At 55.4% G+C, this 19,488-nt stretch overlaps 1 protein-coding gene across 2 annotated transcripts in view; it reads left to right on the forward strand.

The window, feature by feature from the left end:
- Positions 1–19,488, forward strand: part of COL26A1 (collagen type XXVI alpha 1 chain) — a 136,798-nt gene that overhangs the window by 107,907 nt on the left and 9,403 nt on the right. For both annotated transcript variants that reach the window (XM_012759465.2, XM_012759466.2), the window contains exons 4-5: positions 12,377–12,438; positions 18,051–18,207. In XM_012759465.2, coding sequence (XP_012614919.1) covers positions 12,377–12,438; positions 18,051–18,207 — 219 coding nt within the window. The remainder of the gene's footprint in view (positions 1–12,376; positions 12,439–18,050; positions 18,208–19,488) is intronic.

Raw genomic sequence — 19,488 nt, forward strand, 5'->3', positions numbered from 1 at the left:
ACCTTTGTCTTATGTGCAAAACAACTGAGACTCAGAGAGCTAAGTAACTTCCCCGGGGTTACATAGTTTGCCCAGGTGGGCCCAGAAAGATGACTAAGCTATCAGGCAACTGCTGCAAAATCCTGTACAAATGCCTTCATGTTGTTCAAATGTGTTTTAAACTATTCAGGGGAGCAATAAAAGGAAAGTGTCTCTAAGAAAGAACCAGATTGTATTCGAGTGATCTTCCAGGCTGGGAAATAGAGGCGGTCAGAAGAAAAATCCATCCTCAGCGAAGGTCTGTGCCTGGTGGGGGAGGGGCCCCATCAAGTGCTCCTTTAGTTGCCATGGCAACCTCCTCCTGCCAGGAAAGGTGTGATCCATCCCCTGCCCCATGAACCTTCCTTCTCTGCCTCCTTTCCCCCACCCACCTCGACCAGAGCAGTTTTCGAAGCAATTTTGTGGAGGGGGAAGTCTTACTCTCTTTAAAAACATGTCTGGAAAACTGCTGCTCTGAGCCCCTGTCCAACGAGCAGTCAGGCCAGCGGTCCCTCCAGCTAGAGATGCTACCTCTGACAGAGACCCTGGGAGACGTGGTATCAGAGGGGGCCCCACGCTCACTTCCCAGCTCCCCTGACCAACCGTCGGGAGGCAGATGGCCCAGGATGAGGCCAAGGCCTTTCCTGGAGGCCACATGAATCCTCACCTAAAGCTGGAAGCCACCTCGGGCCCTCACTTTGCCTTCGGAGGAGCAGGGGCCCCAGGAGGGGAAGGGACCTGCCCAGGAGCACGTGGCCATCGAAGAAGATGCAGATTCTGTGTCCCAGGCTCCTCTTCCCCGCCTGCCCTGTTCCACCCCCTGGATTGGGGGGGTGTAATGGGGGGTGGGAAGAGCCAGTGATTTTGTCTTTAGTTTTTTATATATATATATATATATATATATACATAAATATATTGTTTAATAAACACGGAATTTCAAATCAGTAACTCAAGGTGTCTTTAGTTTTTAAAACTCTGCTACCATTTCTCTCTGAAAGCCCCCATGGCCAGCGAGACTTGCCCCTTCTTGCTGTACTTTTGGGGACCTCGTCTGTTCCCTGGAGAGCTGATCGCCTCTTCCTGAGCCTTGACTGGTGAGTGCTGCAGGAGGACGAGGCTGTGGGTGCCCCGAGTAGCCCTCTGGGGGCCAGAGCCCCTTGCGGAGTCAGGCAGCCCCCTCCGTGGTCTGGAGGCCCCCGGCTGAACCTTGACCTTGGGCCTGCAGCTCCATTAAGAGGGATTCTATCCCAGTGACACAGAGCAGCGGCTCTACACGTCCAAGTGGGTCAGGAACCACGGGGCTCATCTCCCCCGGCTGCACTTGGTGTCATCTTTCAGGCCCCAGTGCGGCCAGCTGCCAGCTTTAGGGGACCCTGGAGGTATTAATGATTTCTTCCTGGATGAGGAAAAAAGGGGGCAGAGCTCTTCAAACAGTAACTTCAGATTAACAACCTGATCCTCAGAAATCTGCCCAGGAGAAGCAGCCGAATCTCTGAGCCCTGAAAGATAAACATAAGCAGGGAGCCCCCCAACCCTGCATTCCCATCCCCTGAATGGCCGTGGAGACTGGATCACTTATTTCTGTTGTGATGAAATCCCCTTCAAGTCCCGAGGGACATTCCTGGAAGACTTGAAATCCCTCCACCGAGCAAACTAACCCAGCTGCCCTCGTCCAAGCGTCCCCAGCTGTGGGGACCCCAATCCGTCCCCAATCGAGAGCCAAGAATTACTTTCTCCTGCAAGATTCTTGCCCTTCCGTTATCACATCATCGATACTGGGGATGGTCCCCAGCCACAGCCAGTCTGGAGGAAGGCCACTCCACGACCCATTTGGAGCAGTGATGATGATGAATACATTGATGTAATGAAACAGCTGTGCTATAACCTGTTGTGCTCACCTGTCCAGAGGTGAGTTATATTCACCTCCAGGTAATCTTTCCGGCAGGTGACACAGCCATGACCGGGTCGGAGTGGCTCCAGTGGGCATCCAAACCAGGTACCAAAGCTCACTGCCTTTTTCGAGAGCTCTCCGTAAGGCTACAGTTCTAACTCAAGAGGTTCCCAAGGGGGCCACAGCAATTAGAAGTAGGAAATTCTTAAGGCACGAACGCAGGCTTCGGAGCTTCTCTGAACTGGATTCTGCCCCCTGCCACCTGGGGAACCTGGGACAACTTCCTAATCTCTAGAGGTCTCCGTTTTCATCAGCTGTAAAAGAGGAGTCCAAATACCTATGGTGAGGAGGCACAGAGAAAAATTAAAACGCCCAGGGGGGGTTACAGATGCTCCAGGGAGTGTGTCTCTTGTTATTGTCATCCTTATAGACACCACTGAGAACCAAAAAGAAAGCACTTGCTGACGCAGATGTCACTGGCATGGAGGAGGCTTCAGGAAGATGACACATCCAGACTCAGAGACCAGGGCTCAGGAAGCCGGGCAGCTAGCAGGGGCAGAGGGAGGGGGCTGTGCCTGAAACTGGCATTTGGCCCCTGAAACTGGCATTTAATTTAGGGGCCAGCCGCCCTCCACACTTGGATGCTCATAGCCGGAGAGCCCTTGTGAGGGGTCTGCACGGGTGTGCCTGTAACCCTTGCCCTCTGCTAGAGCAGGGGACAGTCAGGTACTTCTTAAATGAGCTTCTCTCCAAGCAGTCTGAATGCAAAAGGCTGTGCTGCCTGGAGCCTGGGAGTGTCCCCTAGGTGCTGTGCTCTGTGCCGTGCCTGGCTGAACTGTCCTTCCCACCCCCCGGCAGGCAGGCGTTTGGTGCGCTTGTCCCAAGAGGAGGTGGTGCTTAAGCAGGAGCTCCCGGCCAGCGGGCCGGGTTGGAGCCATTTCTAGAGGAGGTGACAAGTCAGGCAGAGGCCGAAGGCCTGGAAGAGCAGGAGGTGCTCAGCATGGCAGGCAGCCAGCAGCAGCGGGTTTGTCCTCAGGGCGATGGGGAGCACTGGAGGGTGACAGGGTCAGGTTGGCATTTTAGGATGATTAGGGGAGCCGCTCCTCGTGTTTGTCACAAACTGACCACACCTGTGTGACCAGCACTCACATCACAAATGAACATTTTCATGACCTGCCTCTATCACGACTCTCCCCAAGGGTAGCTGCTAACCTGAACTCCAACACCGTAGATGCTTCTGCTTGCTTTTGAACTTCAGATAAATGAAATCGAATGTCATGTGCTTTTTTGGGTCAGTTGTCTTTCACCCAACATTATGTGGGTGGGATTTGTCCACACTGTTGCATATGGTTTGTCTACTCTTGTTACCGTACGGTATTTCGTTTTGTGAATAGACAATTTATTAATTTAGTTGACCATTGATAGGGATTTGAGTTATTTCTAATTTTTGGTTATTATGAGCAATGCTGCTATGAGCATTCTTGTGCATGACTTTTTGTGAACATATTTATTCATTTTGGTTGGGTAGAAATCTAGGAATGGCATTGCTAGGTCATGGGGTGAGCTTGTGTTCAGCCTTGTTGGAAACAGCCAAGTGGTTTTTTAAAGTGATTGTGCCATTGACGCTCCCACCAGTGGTGTATGAGAGTTCCAGTTGCTTCACACCCTCTCTAGTACTTGGTAAAAAGATTGTTAGTCTTTTCAATATGAGCAATTCCGGTGGGTGTGTAGGAATGTCACATTGTGGTTTAATTTGCATTTCCCTGCTATGGCTAATGACATTGGATTCCTCTTCATAAAACCACTGGTGATTTAGAACTCTTATTTTGTGGATATATGTATTCCAGAATCCTTTTCTACTCACTGATATACTTTTTCATTCTCTTAATGGTATTTTTTAATGAAAAGAAATTCTTAATGTGGTCCACTTTGTCAAATTTTTTTTTCCTGGTAGAGCTTTTTGTGTACTGCCTAAGGATTCTATCTATTCTGAGCTCATTTAAATAGTATCCTATGTTTTCTCCTAAATGCTGTATTGTTTTACATTTTATTAATACGTGGAGATCTGCAATCCAATTGACATTGACTTTCATGTGGTGTGGATTAGGGGTCAGATTCTTTTATTTTTCTTTTCCATTTGAATATCCAATTATCCCAGCACCATTTATTGAAAAATCTATCCTGTATGTCTTATTTTTTGTCTTCAGGATTGCCTTGACTATTCTTGGACCTTTGCATTTTCATATACATTTTGGAACCAACCTGCCAATTTCCACCAAAAAAAAAAAAAAAAAGCCTGCTGGGATTTTGAATGGGATTTCATTGAATCTATAGATCAACTGGGGAGAATTAATGTATTTACAATATTGAGTCTCCCAATCCAGGAACATTGTATATCTTTCCATTTATTTAGTTCTTCAATTTCTCTCAGTGATGTTTTATAGTTTTCTGTAGATTTAGTTCTAAGTAATTTAGTCCTAAGTAATTTCATACTTTATGATGCTTTTGTAAATGGTATCATTGAAGAAAATTTTTTTTATATTTGCTTGTTGTATGTGGGAATATGGTTGATTTTTCTAACTAAAACTAAACTAAAATCTAACTAACTAAAATCTAAAAGTTAGATTTTTCTAACTAAAAGTTGATTTTCTAAACCAACTTAATAATTCTAATAATTCCTCTTTAGATTTTGTTGGGTGAAAGATACCTTGGGGTGTGTTCCAGCCATGGTGCAAGACCCATCAGCCTTGAAATCTGGGTTGGATGTGGAGGTAGAGAGGGAGGAAGATAGACTCAGCCAGCCAGGTTAGCAGGGCCCCCAGGGCCATGGCTGAGTGCAGAAGTCACAGGCAGACTTTGCCCAGCCCCAGCCATGGTCCAGGCACTTGTCACATCACATTGAGAGTTGCTGCTCTCACCAGAGCATCTAGCCCAGCCCACCACCATGGCCTCAGGGGAAGAGAAGATCTGAATTCTGATTCTGGCCTTTAATCAATAATCCATGTGACCTTGAGCAGGTTACCAAACCTCTCTGCTTTCCATCCTCCTCACTTGCAAAGGGAGGGCAGTATACCAGGGCATGTGTGTCTCTCGCCCAGCGGGAGCCTGATTAACATTGTTGAGTCAACTCCATTCTCCAGCATTGCTCCTTTCACCTGTGTGGTGTGTCTGAACATACCAGAAATTTCCATGTCCTGGGGCTGATGACGTGGGTGCCCATGGGGTGGAGTGGCTGGCTACCATTGTGTTCCAGGCTTTGGTGCCGTTGGTCCTTTGGAGATGTGTGCGTCCATGGTGACGACACCCATGTGAGGCTGCTCCTCCCCGAGAAGCAACTCGAGTTCCTCTTCAAAAAATTCTTGGCAGAAGCTCCTGAAAACTGTTGTCTTCTCTGTGATCCCTGATATACAACCAAGGATGGGATTTAATTGTTCCGTCCAGTCCTTGAGCCCTACAGCTGGGCCGGGTGAGTGGCCATGGCTATATCTGACCGGCAGGCTCCCAGCCCCCGAGGGGGTTCACTGTGCTGGCATGTGGCAGGGCCCCCACCCTCAGCCTAGCCTGTCCTCTCCACTGCCCCTCTCTGGGTGTGTGACTTAGAGAAATCCAGTCTCTGTGATTACCCGGGACAAGGGGCTTTCTAGAAATTAACCAGAGAGGTGGCTTCCCAGGCACGGGCCTCTCCGCTATCCACGGAGCCGGGCTCGAGTGCTAGAGGGTACCGTGGAGCTGCAGGCTAAACCGGAAACACCAGGACTGGACATACTTAGAACTGTCACGGCCTGCTTGCCCCAGGGACCTGGGGCCCCAGTGGACTCTGGGACTCCAGCCTGCAGCTGGCTTGCCTCCCCGCCTCTGGCACATGTGGAAAGTGGGGTTCCTACCTGTTACAGGAGCTTAAACCTGGGACCTGAGCGAGGTCTGTTTGGGCAGATGGCCAGCACGAGGCCAAGAAGAGTCTCCTAAAACTGGTGGGGGGAGGAGCATGGCAGCCATGCTGGTGCCCCTCCTAGCTCCATCCTACTCACTGTGGGCTTGGGCTCATGGCCATCGTCTGCTTCCTCCTCTGTAGGTGGGAGTGACAGTAGAGACCCTCGCTGGCCAATGCAAGGATTTCAAAAGTCCTACACCAAATCCCCCAGTCCCAGGCCCCAGAGCAGAGCAGGTACATGGTCAACACTGGCCATCGTCATGCCAGGACTTAAATAGTTCAACCATTAAGAGCAAAGAGCACATGCTTCCAGGTCAGTTTCTGACCAGAGAATTCTCAGCAAATTTGCCTAACGTCACTGAGCCTCATTTTTCCCACCTGTAAAATGGGGATAGCAATCTAGTGCCAGCTTCAAGGTTACTGAAGCTTCTTTCCACAGAGCAATTGCTCAGCAAGTGTTTATTACTATAGGTCGTTGTGGTTGTCATCATTGTCATGAAGGCTCAACTCAGGTGCCACCTGCTTGGGAAGTCCTCCTGGTCTCCCATAGCTGGGTTCAGAATGTACCCCGAGAACCTCCTTGGCATCCGGCACACAGACAGGCACCTGCATGTCCAGAGACCCTTGCAGATGAGGCCTCTTGTCCCTGGATCCCTGTTGCAGAGAAGGCCTCGGTGTGTTTGTAGGAGGAACGAGGAACTAAGGAGGTTGCCAGATAAAATGCCCTGCTTTCATTTGCTAGCTCTGGCAACACTGTCTTTAAGGCAGCTGGAGCTCTGAAGACCCCAGGGGACGCTCCCCTGGTCAGGGGGTCCATTTAGGACGCATTTGTGGGTTGGGCCTGGTACCAGTCCAGGTTCCCCAGAGAAACAGAATCAACAGGGTATGTGCATGCATGCAAGTGTGTAAAGGAATTTATGTCAAGAAATTGGCTCATGCTCTTGTGTGGGGCTGACAAGTTCAAACTCTGTGGCGCTGGCTGGCAGGCTGGAAACTGCAGCAGGATTTCGTATCACAGTCTAGAGGCGGTGGCCTTCCTTCTTCTCTAGGAAACCTCACTTATGCCTCTGAAGGCCTTCAACGGATAGCACGAGGCCCGCTCACATTAGAGACGGCAATCTCCTTGCTGGTAGTGCACGGATTGCAGATGCTAGCCACATCTACAGATATCTTCACAGCAACAGCTAGAGCTGCGTTCCACTCAACAACCAGATAGCAAGGCTCGCCAAGTTGATTCGTAAAATGAGCCATCACAGGCTTCCGGCTGCCCTTCATCCCGGGGGCCTCAAGGCCCCCTAACCCTAAGGGGCTATGGGAGTGGGAAGACCAGCCCCTCCTCACCCCAGACCGGATATGTGAGCCTGAGAGCCATTCCCCACACACGTGAGTGTGTGCGTGTGTCAGTCGGCCCATGATAATTCTTGGGGTGGGCTAGAGAGAGATCATCATGCCCACTTTCCTGATGAGCAAACTGAGCCCCCAGTGTTCAGTAGTCTTTGCAAAGGTGGTGAGTTGGTGGTGGAGCCCTTCTTCACCTTCATGTACAAATACACCCCAGTGTTGTAAATGTACCTGGGATTTGTCTTAATCGGGTATGGGAAGGCATGTGGACAGGGAAGTGACTGTCATAAGGAACAAGTTTATAGTCACAGATCCCAAGATGCTTTCCTCTCTTTAGACTTTCAGTTTTCTTGGGAGATAATAATTCATTTTTTATGCTTAGTTTTCTAAGCAATGTCATAAATATGTATCACTTGACATGTTGCTAATTCACCCCCGATTTTCCAAGAGAAGTTTAATTCTCCCTTTATTAACATTCACACACATCAGGTGCTGTCTAGTTTCTAAAGCCCTCTGTCTTGCTGTCTAAGGTGCTCTGGTGTGCTCCAGGCCTGCTGCACAGCTGCCATCATGTGACACTTCTTTGTTGTCCTTCTCAGGATGTTTCTTGGTCTCTTCCATATTAAACTTCCTGGTTTTGCATATTCATGTTTTGTGTCTTCCTCTTCCTAGTTTACTTCCTTGTTTTGGTGGAGTACATCCTTTGGCACTTTTCTGAGAAGAGGTATGGGCAGTGTAAATGTTTTGAGACCATGCATATCTAAAAATGCCTTCATTCTATCCTTGAACCTTGAGGGATAGTTGAGCTGGATACTGAATCTTAGCTGGAAAATCCTCTTCTCCCCCCACCAAAAATACCACTATTTCCCAACTGCCACTGTTACTGTTCAGAAGTTCAATGCCATATTGATTCCTGATATTTTCCCTAAGCCTTATTTTATCTTTGGAAACTTGTAGGGTTTTCTCCTTGTCTCTGGGATTCCAAAATTTTATGGTGATGTGCTTTTTGGTGTGAGTTACTTTTTCATCTGCCCTTTGTATGCTCTTTCAACTTAAGAAGCCATATCCTTCAGTTTTAGGTGGGCTTTTGGATCATTTCTTTGATACTTTTCTTCCCTCCATTTTTTCTAGTTTCTTTCTCTGGAAAGAAACTTTTCTTTCTTTCTCTTTATCTATTAGTCAGATGTTAGACCTCCTGGACTGATCCTTTCCTTATTTTTTCCTCTCCAATTTTCACAATTCCTCTCTTTTATAAACTTTATAGAAAATTTTCTAATGTTCCAATCCTTTTACTGACTATTTAATGTCAGCTATTTTTTTTCATTCTAAAAGTGTATTTTTTGTTTTTTGTTTTCTTTTTCTTTTCTTCCTTCCTTTCTTTCTTTTTTTTGGGGGGGGGACGGCATCTCACTCTGTTGCCCTGTCTAGAATGCAGTGGCCTCATCATAGCTCACTGCAGCCTCCAACTCCTGGGCTCAAGTGATCCTCCCACCTCAGCCTCCCAAGTAGCTGGGAGGCATGTGCCACCATGCCCAGCTAATTTTTCTATGATCCAATTTTTCTGTGACCCAAGCCTCACAGTGGACTCACGCTGCCTCTTTAGACCTTCCTGCAGGACCCAACTCCTGCCCTGTTGGCGAAGCCCCTCTCAGGGCCCAGGCCTTGGGAACCCTGCCTCATCCAGGAGGCGGGTCCTGAATTCTGGAATCAGAGCCATGACTAGCAAGGGTGCTGGCCAAAGGCAGATGGCAGGTGGAGTTGGCAACCTCTGTCCTAGTGGGTGACGGAGCCCTCGAGCAAGAGGCCAAGGATGAGGGCACAGGTGGCAGGAACAAAGAGTCCTGGAGCCTGAGGCCCTTGGAGCTGATCCAGTGTAAATCCCTTTTACAGACAGAAAAACCGAGGTGCAAAGAGAGCATGGGCCTCTCAAGCCACTCAGTGAGCTAGTGGCAGGCTAGGCCCAGGTCTCTATAGTTCTCATTCCAGTGAACACACCAAGCAGTCGGTGCTCGCTCACTCTCTCTCTCTCTCTGCCCCACCCTCCCCACAGGAACATAGGAACACACGCGGGGCTGCCTGGTACGTTGACATTTCCGACACGCACATATTGGCAAAGGTTCCCCGGCTGGTTTCCGCATGTGCTCTAGACCCCAGGAAACGTGCTGTGGGCCCGGGTGCTCGAGGGCCTGCATGCCATCGAGGGGACCCGGGCACCTGGGACTCCTGTAATCCCAGAGGGTCAGAGCCCACGGCTAAGAGTGGGACGGGCAGGGCCTCGCCTGGTCACAGGGCCACGAGTGGGTAGGTTCTGTCCCACCAGCACCGTTTCCACCGCTCCAGTGAATAATTAGAGAAAGTTAAACAAACACGCTTTAATTGCCTGTCGGTGACAGATGCAGGAGAGCCAAAAACCTGCCTGGCTCGGGAGCACCTGCCCGGGCTGGTGGTGCGGGGCGTCCGAGCTGGCTGGGGAGCGGGACCCCTCCCCGTGCCTGCTGACAGCCAAGCCGCTGTTCCCCTGCCAAGCAGGGTGCCCGGTGCCAGAGCAAACTGGGCCCGGGCCCAGCACACTTTCCAGAAATAGGTCCCTACGAGAGCGTCCCTCCCTTGCTGACCTTGCCCCCTGCGTGGATCCTATTTATTCCTTTGGGCCCAGAAACGCCCTGTTCAGGGACTCTGAAAGCCTCAAGAATGTTTGCCCAGTGCCCGGGCAGGCCAGGGCTCTCTCTACAGCTCCCCCGAGGGCCACCTCCTCCTGCTCTCTCTGCCGGGCCCCTGGGTGGTGAGGAGCCTCCTGGTGTGGGCAGGAGCACTGATCGAGCTGAAAAGTAGCCTCCTCAAAGTCACCCTGCCCAGCCCATAGGACTCAGGTCCCAGGGGGACAGCCCCCAAGGGCAGCACCCCCATCCATGCGGCCCTGCCTCCCCCCAAGTTCTGCAGCGTCAGCACAGCTCAGAAGCACCCACCGAGGCTGGGGGGATGGGGGAGGGTGAGGGTGGGGGAGTAGGTGGGTGGGTGGGGGTGAATACCAGGTAGGGGGATGCATAGGTGGGGGCAGGGTGGGTGGATGGGTGGGTGGCAAACAGAATCCTGTTTGTTTTGATCTCTGCCTTCCCGTTAAGGGCTTCTCTTAGCAGCCCTGGCGTCCTCGGCTGTCCCAGTTTAAGAGGAAGGCACCAAAAGCCCCTCTTCCTGGAGGCTGGTGTTCTGGGGACCCCGCCATTTCATCAGGGGCCTTCCCACACGTCAGTGTGGGTGAGCCTTTCCTCTTTGGCGGGTCCCAGTCACCTGCCGCTCCCCTGCCTGGGGCTTCCCCGGCCTCCTCCCGTGTGCCAGGCTGGGCGGGCACCTGGCCGCCTGCCACCTTGCAAAATGTCACCTGCATCTTTCCTCTGCCTTTCTCTTTGCTTATGGATTTTATACCTTTGTATTTCCTTACTACCCCTTTCCTGGGAGGAACTACAGGGGACAATGTGTGTTCAGTCCTCCGTGTGTAACCACCCACCCACCTCTGTCGCTTGCCTTTTACAAAGCCCTGTCCCATCCCAGGATCAGAAAACTGTGTACATTCTTCTAGCTGTTCCCCTGCTCAGTGTTTATACCTCAGTCTTTAATCTGCTTTGAGCATCATGGTTACTGACAAGGTTTTATGGAGAGGAAAGAGTTCTGTTCCTAAAAAATGCTTATAAACTGCTGGCTTGGTCCTGCCAAGGGGAGAAGGGAGGGGAGCGGCTGAGGGGCCTCTGCCGGCCCACGGGGTCCCCTCCCGAGACCAGGTAGGGCTGGTGTCCACCCCTCTGGCCCCTAGGCTGGGCACCCCCAGGGAGGACAAAGCCTGACCCACTTATTTCTGTGGTCCTGAGACACCCTCCCCCCCCCCATGGTCCCCCAGCCCTGCATCTCCTATGGAGAAATCGACATTTTAGGACAGGGGAATTTGCAAGGTGACTTGTGCCCAGTGACAAGGATGGGGAAAATCTCCAAGGACGGAGGAGGCTGACGGTGCGGGGGGCCTGGGCCATGCTGGGGAGCAGAGCCTCAGATAGGACACCCCAAGCGGTCAGCCCCAGCCAAGCGGGGCCATTGACTTGCCCAGATACCTCTTCTGTGTCTGCGAGTCTGTTTAGCCGGGCTGGGGTTCCCGCAGGGTCAGGCTTTGAACTGAGCTGAGGCAAGAGAGGAATTTATTCCCTTGACTTCTAGGGCAATAAAAGCTCTTTAGAACAGCTTTGAACCGTCTATTTCCTCATTAAAGAGCTCCAGGTCTCGGCCTCGGGGGAGACAGACTTAAACAGATAATTACAGCCCAGGGAGATGTGTGCTTGGGGGTCACCATTACCCCGCTCCTCACTGGCCTCCCACTCCCACCCACTGTCTGCTCCGCTGCCAGACGGAGCTTCTAACAGTGCGAACCTGACCTTGACTTTGACCAGCCTGAAACTCTCCAGCAGTTGCCCAGTGGCCACTGGATGCTGCTTCACATGCCCCTCCCGGGCCCCTTGGTGGGGCCCATCCACCTCTCTCTCCAGCCTCGGTGGCCCCCAGGCCGCTGAGTCAGCCACACTGCCCTGCGCTCACTCCCCTGCAGGCCTCGCCATGGGTTCTTCTCTCCACTGAACATGGCCAAGCACTGTGCATCCCCTAGGTCTCACCTTAGATGTCACTGCCTCCAGGACGTCCTCCATGACTGCTCCCTCTGGGACTGGCTTGCAGCATTCTGTTCTGACAGCCCAGCGGAGCCCTTCCCAGCCTGTGTCTGTTTGCCTGTCTCCTTCCTCAGACTGTGGCTCTCAAAGTCAGGGAGCACATCTTGTTTACCACTCCTTCAGCAATTGTCAGATAGTTTTTGAGTCCCCGCTTTGTGCCAGGCACTCAGATTCATGGGTGGACAAAAAAGACAAAGCCCCCTGCCCTCGTGGCACTCGCAGGCTAATGGTATCCCTGGTGCTGGCTCAGTGCCTGGCATGGAGTAGACACTTTGCTGAGTAAACAGGTGGTACTGTGTGCTGTGGGTGCTCAGAAAGGAGGCTCAGAGATCTGGCAGGCTGCATGGAGGAGGAGGCCCTGAGGGTAAGGCTTTGAAGGCTGAATAGGAGTTTTCCAGGTAAAATGATTGGAGATTTCCCTGCTTGCCTGAGCTGCTCTCTCCCCAGGGTCTACATTCTGCCCTCACATTGGTTCCTCTTCTCTTTCAGAGTGCATGAACTGTACCAGGCTCAGCGACATGAGTGAGCGGCTGACCACGCTGGAGGCCAAGGTCAGCTGGGCTGGGGAGCCTGGGCCTAAGGACCTGGTTGGGGGCCAGGGTCAGGGGACATCAGTCACTTGCTGGGTGTGGCTGGGAAAACCTCAGCCCAGGTTGCCCAGCAGGCCTGAGCAGCCTGGTCCTATGTGATGGATGCTTCTAAGGCCTTGGTGGCCCCGGGTGGCCTTCTCAGGCTGGGCCAGCCTCCCGGGGTGGGGAGAGTGAGAGGGCAAGAATCTGAAGGTCCCAGGCGGCAGGCTGGGCATGGGCAGGGCAGAATGGCACTGAGCCCCCAGGACCTGGGCGTCTGGGAGGCTGGACACCCGAAAGTCAGTAGGAAGAGGAAGGAGTTGCTGTCCCTCCAGGGCTGCTGTCCCAGCCCTGGCATGGGGCTGGGCACGGAGGACCCCATGGGACAGACTCAGTGGAGGAGCTGCCTGGAAGCAGCCAGTGTTCAGCCTGGTCTCCTGCGGAAGGAGCAGGCCAAGGGTGGTCGCTGCAGAGGCAGGATGACTCCGCAAAGGACAAGCAGTTTAGCTGGGAGTGGCCCCAGGCAGCGCTGGGAGAGGAGAGAGGAAGGGAAGGATGTGCGCAGTACAGGTGTGTTAATGGGCAGGTTACCTGTGGGGGCATCTGGGCTCAAGCCCGTGGTCCGTCTGGGAGATGGTTTAGAACCAATCTCAGGGCCAGCCCTCCTTGGGGGCATCAGCCGGGCAGTCTCTCCTGCTCTCCCTGGGCAAGGCTTCCCTGGGGTAGCCCCTGTCGCTCTGGCTTACCCTGGAGCCCCTGAGTGTGCTCCTGGGGCCAGAGAGCCCTCGGCAGAGTCACAGGTGCCTGCAGGCAGAAGCTGAAGCCGTGTGGGGCCCAGGGCCATGTGAGGGACACCAAGAGCATCTGCCCTGGATGGGGACAAGCCTGTTTTCTTCTGCACCCAGAGGTGGCTCTGGGTGATTAGCCAGAGGGGCATGGCCTAGGGCAGGACAGGCCTGGGGGACAAGGCTGCCAAGGCTGCCTCCAAATCTCTGCGAAGCTTCTTGGGACAGCAGGATCTGCTGGTTGCCTTGTCCCCCAGGGCTGAGCCGGCACCAGCAGGCTGGATTCACCTCCTGAGGCTGAGCTCTTCCTCAGGCAGAATTGCAGTTGGTGGAGCAGGTGATATCGCCCAGGAGGGAGCAGGCGAACGGGGCGGCTGGTAGGGTGGCTGGAGTGAGGACTGGAGACCTGAGGCGGGCAGGAGCCCGGGACAGCAAGAGCCCCCAGAGAGCAGGCCCAGGGGCAGCTGTGTCCCCACCTAGGAAAGCACACGCATGCACACATGCATACCCACGTATACACACACACGAACACATGCATACCCATGTACATACACACACGGACACACAAACACACATGTACTCACGCACACACAAACATATACATATATGCATGCACACTCACATGTTGATGTAAACACAGACTAGTATGCATGCAAGCACACATACAAACAGGTATGAATACAAATGTGAACACATACATCTGTGCACATGTATGCACACAGAGACACAGGGACATGCATGCATACACATAACATGCTCCTGTACACACACACACACACACACACACACACACGCCCAGCCCTTGACAACCAGCATTGCCCTTTGGCCCTGCCTTCTGTCCTGAGAGGCTGACCCTGAGGGCCTCTGGGGGCTGCTGGTCGCTGTGGCTTGGGGCCACACCCCACAGCTGGCGACTCTCTCAAACCCTCCCCAGCCATTTGCAGACTGGGCCAGAGCAGCAGCCTCGCAGGGCTGTCGGGAGCCTCAGGCGAGGCGGTGGTGGACCCGGCTTTGGAAATGGTGGAGTGCTGGCCAGGAGTGAGGGCTTAGTGTCATTGCCACCATCTGTCCCCATCTTGCAGATAAAGACACAGGTGTGTGGGAGACTCCCGTGCAGGGAGCCCCAGGGCATGCACGACCTCTCTTGTCCTTGAGCCCTCTGCAGGTGGCCAGGGTCCCCCAGCAGCCCAGGCCCCTGGGCACAGGGCAGGGGTCGGGGAGACCCAGCTGCCCTCCTTGGGGTCAGTAGCTCTGGAGGGCGGGTAGGGGTGGAAGGTTCCAGGGAGCAAATGCTGCCACCTGGGCTGCCACCAGGGGCCAGAACAGCCCTCGCAGGGGTGTGGGGGAAGGCGCTGGGGGTGAACTTCTGGCACCCGAGAATTTAGGAGGGGTGGGGTCCCCGGCCAGGCCCAGCCTGACGGACATTTTCCGAGCACCAGAAGCCTCCGCGTGGTTTGGCGCAGAGCAGCAGCCACAGCTTGCCCTGGCCCCGGCCCAGCAGCGTGGGTGTTACAAGTCCCAGCTCTAGGGCAGGACTGGCACGTTGCCCTCTGCCCCCCACCCACCTGGCCCTCGCCCATGCCCTCCCGCCATGAGCAATTGCTCCCCTGGCCCTCCCAGTTCCGACAGCCCCTGCCACGGCCTCAGACAGCAGGCCTGGGCAGGGCTTGCTCGGGGACCCTGAGGATGAGGGCCGTGTCCTCTCTGTGGACCTCAGGGGCTGGAGGTAGGACATTCCCATCCCAGCCCTACTCCACCTCGGCAAGGCCCTCGGGCCTCGGTCGGCTGACCTGGAAAATGGAAATTGAAGGAGTCGCCTCCCTGCCCCCTGCCCCCTGCCCCCTGCCCCCACCCCCGGCGTTTCCAGGCTGGTCTGCTGCTATGAGCTCCGGCAGCTCCTGCGTGGGAGGCAGCTTGAGTCTGGCGCGTCCCTCCTTAGGACAGTTGCCTGCATCCCCAGGTCGGGGCGGGGACATCCCTGTCTCAGCTCCTGTGTCTTCTCTGGGTCACCTTCCAGCTGCTCACCTGCCTGCTTCCGGCCCACATGTCCCCTGGATAGACAGGGCTGCTGGGAGCTTTATTGGCCCGGATCAGAGGACCCCAGAGCAGGTGAGGGCTGAGCCAAAGGTGGCAGCCAGGCAGGCAGACCTCAGACGGGGAGGCAGAAATCAGGCAGCAGCACAAAACAGCTGCACCCCAGAGCCCTGGAAGCTGAGGCTTCAGCTCCCTCAGACAAGAAGTCTGTTTTGATGTGTCAGGAAGGACACAAAAATCCTGCCAGCAGTCATTTATTCCATAAGGACACTTATTGTTTGTTCAACAAGAAGTCCAGGAATAGGTGGTCTTGGTATTGGCTGGTGGCTCCAGAAGCCAGGCTCTTCACAGACTTCCCCTTAGCAAGCCTTTGTCCTTATGTTTGGTGCCTCATGATGGCAAAGTGGCTGCTGTGGCTCAAGGCCTCACATCCTCACGTTGTGTTTAAAGGCAGGCAGTGGAGGGTGAGGCACGGCACCCCAACAGACTCATTATGTGTAAGGGGCCAGTGCTGGGCGGTGTCACCATCTCCTAGTGGCAGGGAGCTGGAAAGTTGGGCACCAGGCCAAGAAGAAAGGGATCGCTGTGACTGCTCAGGCCAGTCCTGATTCCTACCCTGGGCCACATGTACAGGAACTCAGTAGGGGGTTCTGGAGCAGGGGAAGGGCCAGTGGGGGGCCTGCTCCGTCTTCACTCCCTACTGGGCTCCCAGACCCAGAAGCTGATCCGGGACTTCTGCTGCCCCCTTTTCCTGGGAAGGCTGGGTGGGGAGGCCGGCAAGGCACCAGGGAACTTTCCTGCCTCCCTCTCTCCTCCCTCCCTCCTCCCCTGAGCCTTTCCTCAGACAGTGGGAGGGAGCCCAAGGGGACTTCCCCCACCAGGGCCACTGAAGCCTCCTCATAGCGGTCTCTGGGGCAGGAGGGAGGTGCCCTGGCCAATCCACCAGGCCGCAATGACATCATCAGGGCCATGGCCCTGGAGGCCGCAGTCTGGTTTTCTTGGGCTGAGTCCCCACACCCACAGCTGCCCGCCCCGGTGAGCTCATGCCTGGGCAGGGACGGGGTCAGTTTCTCCAGGAGTCGGCCGCGGCTGGCCCAGGAGGGCTGAGACGCCAGCCCGGGCTGAGCCTACCTTGGCCGGGCCGGGGCTCCTCTGCCCAGCTCCGTGGGCTCTGTGGCGGGGGTGTCTGCACAGGAGGGGCCCCTGGCTGCTCCATCACGTGCCTCTCCCACCCCTGCCCTCCACTGCCAGGAGCCCCTGACCTTGGCTGTGGCATCAGCTTCCCAGGGGACGCTCCGTGGTGGGGCAGGAGCCAGTATCCTCCCCCAGCGGGGACTCCAGGGGCCACCCGAGCTGCTGTGTGATCTGGGCCAGCCGCTCCCCTTCTCTGTGCCTCCGCTGGCGTTTGGTGGGTGACGCCCTGCACGGGGCCCTGGCCGTACCACCTGCTCGCTTGGTGACATTGGGCACGTCACTTGCCATCTCTGAGCCTCTATTTGCACCTCGCTTGCAACCCTTCCTGTCTCATGGTCCTTGTAAGGACCAGGAGGGGGAGGGGCTCAGACAGGTGGCGGGTGGGGAGAGGGAGGGGTAGCCTCACAGGACAGGAGCCCCTGCCAAGTGCAGATGGAGACCCTGAGGCCCCGGCTGTCCCACAGGACTGGGCCGCTCCCTGCGGGGTGGAGGAGCCCGTCCTGCGGCCCACAGCAGGGCCTGGGTGCGGGGCCGTGGCTGCGCCCCACGTGCCTGAGACCTGGGGACCCGCCTGCTGGGGCTGGACTCACAACAGGCCACTTTGCTCCCAAGGGTCCCTAGACTCTGTCCCCCAGGCCCAGGGACACTGCAGAACTGGTGAGGGGACTGCCCAGAGGGACCCTTTCCCTGTGCACCGCAGGCCTGAGTGCGGTGAGGGCAGCTGACTGCCCTGCGACCCAGCAGCTTCCGCTTGAGTGACAGGTCCACAGCGCTCCCTGCCCCAGGGCTCACCCAGGTTCTAAGCGGGGCTTCTCGGCCAGGCCTGAGCCCATCCCCGGCACACTGCGCCCCCTGCCGGCCTCTTTGGGGCAGCAGGGACTCACTGGGGTCCCTGAGGCCTGGCTCCCAGGTCGCTTGGGAATGAAGGCGAAAGTCCCCCCAGGCCCAGGCTCTGTGACTTTGCCCCCTGCCTCCCTTAAGGAGAGAAAAGAGTGCTGCCTCCAGCTGGTCCTGAGTAACCATGGCCACCTTCTGTCTCCCTGGAGTGGCCCCTAAGGACCAGGCACCAAAATGGGCTGATTTATGGCCCCACCCTCGGTCCCTCCCTCCCTTCCTTTCTTCTCTTTCTTTTTTCTTTTCTTTCATTCTTTTCTTCCTCCCTCCTTTTATCTCTCTCTCCTCCCTCCCATCCCCCCACAAATGTTCCCTGACGAGGGGTTTGTGCCCTGTACCAGGGAGTGAGGGGACAAAGTGCACAGATTCCCCCAGTCCCACCCCAGAGCTGGAGCATCAAACAGCCACAACCTCTGAGCACAAGCATGGGACTGTTGCTCAAACAGCCACAACCTCTGAGCACAAGCATGGGGACTATGAAGGTGTCAGTGGGCCCTGCTGGAGCCCGAGGGCTTCCTGGTGTGGGAGGGACAAGAGGCCGGGGGAGAGCACGGGCACACTGGTCCCACCTAGGAGCATGACCGGTCATATGCGGCAGGGGACAGCTGCAGGTCTCATGGGCACATGTTCCTGCACACTCGTTTCTCTGCCCTGGCCTGGCCCGACCCTCTGCCTTCTCCGGCTTAGGTTCTCCTGCTCGAAGCAGCGGAGCGGCCCTCTGGCCCTGACAATGACCTGCCAGCCCCCCAGAGCACCCCGCCCCCCTGGAACGAGGACTTCCTCCCTGATGCCATCCCTCTGGCCCACCCGGGGCCCCGAAGGAGAAGGCCCACAGGCCCGGCTGGTGAGTGAGGCCGGCAGGGAAGGCTCGGGCCAGCTGGGGGGTGGGGGTGGGGGAGCAGGCATCGCCTCCCAGGACCTCAGCAGACAGGTCCCACGAAGCCCTCTGGGTCAAGCCTGCCCACGTGGCATTTTAAAAAATTGAGTTAACATTTTAAAGCCGAAAAATTTCATAGAAAAATCAGGATTTCTAGTTTCTCTTTAAAAAATGGAAGCTCAGGCCATTGGGCTGGCTCATGCAAACGATCAGCTGCAGCAGAGTCCTGGTTGTCGCTGTAGATGCAGTCCAGGTGTGGCTAGCTGCAGTCCACACCTCTCCTGACTGTCTCCCAGGTCACAGGCCTGCTACTGTCCTTGTGACCCACCCTGGCCCTTAGCACCTGAACATAGGCCCCCAGCCCGGCCCATCCGTGCTCGGCTCAATCCTGCAGCAGCCTGCCTGCGTGTCCCAGAGAGCGGGAGCTTCCGCCTCCCCCACATTCCGGGGGTTCCTCGATGAACTCTCCGACCAGAGTGGGAGGACCTCTGCCGCCCTGACTTCCCTGCCACATTTTTAAATCAAGGGCAAACATTTTCTCTCTGTAGATCCTTCCCGCTGACCTGGGCTCTGCCCCTGGGGCTGCAGAATAGTAGGAACAATTGTGATGATAATAGTCGCAGTTGTTGGCAGCCCTCCTGGTGCCAGGCCCTAGCTAGAGCTTTGCCTGGGTGCCTGTGTTGCTGGCACCTGTCAATACGGTAGACTCGGTGCAGAGATATCATCTCTCATCTTCACACAAGGCTCATGAGGTTACAGAGGGTAGGCTCAGAGAAGCTAGGTGACTCCCCTGTTGTCACCCAGCAAGCCACGGGCATTTGCCTCAATGATTCTACGCGCCCAGGCCCCAAAGGCCAGACCGCTCCTACCAGGGAAGATGCAGTTCCAAGGATCGCCACCAGGTGGGGCGCACACCCTACACATGGCGGCACCTGGAGCCGCCTGGCTGGCCCTGGAGTCACCAAGAGCAGGGGGCTGTCCCCAAGCCAGCAGCCCTCAGCCAGGTCCTCCCTCCAGGACCAGAGTCACGTGCAGCCCGAGCTCAAAGGCCCTAAGAGCCAGCGCGGGTCCCTCCATCAGATCAGCAAACATTTCTGAGCATCCTCTCTGGCAGCCCAGACAGGGAAGGGGCTGTCCCTGGGCCACACGGTGGGCCTCACCCCTGTGTGTCCTCCTTTCACCCCCACTCAGGGCCTCGAACCCCAGGGTGGCCAGGCGAGTCCTGGGCTTTCTGGGGCCTCCGAGGGG

The sequence above is a fragment of the Microcebus murinus genome, chromosome 19 (assembly GCF_040939455.1).
Source record: "Microcebus murinus isolate Inina chromosome 19, M.murinus_Inina_mat1.0, whole genome shotgun sequence".
Lineage (NCBI taxonomy): Eukaryota > Metazoa > Chordata > Mammalia > Primates > Cheirogaleidae > Microcebus > Microcebus murinus.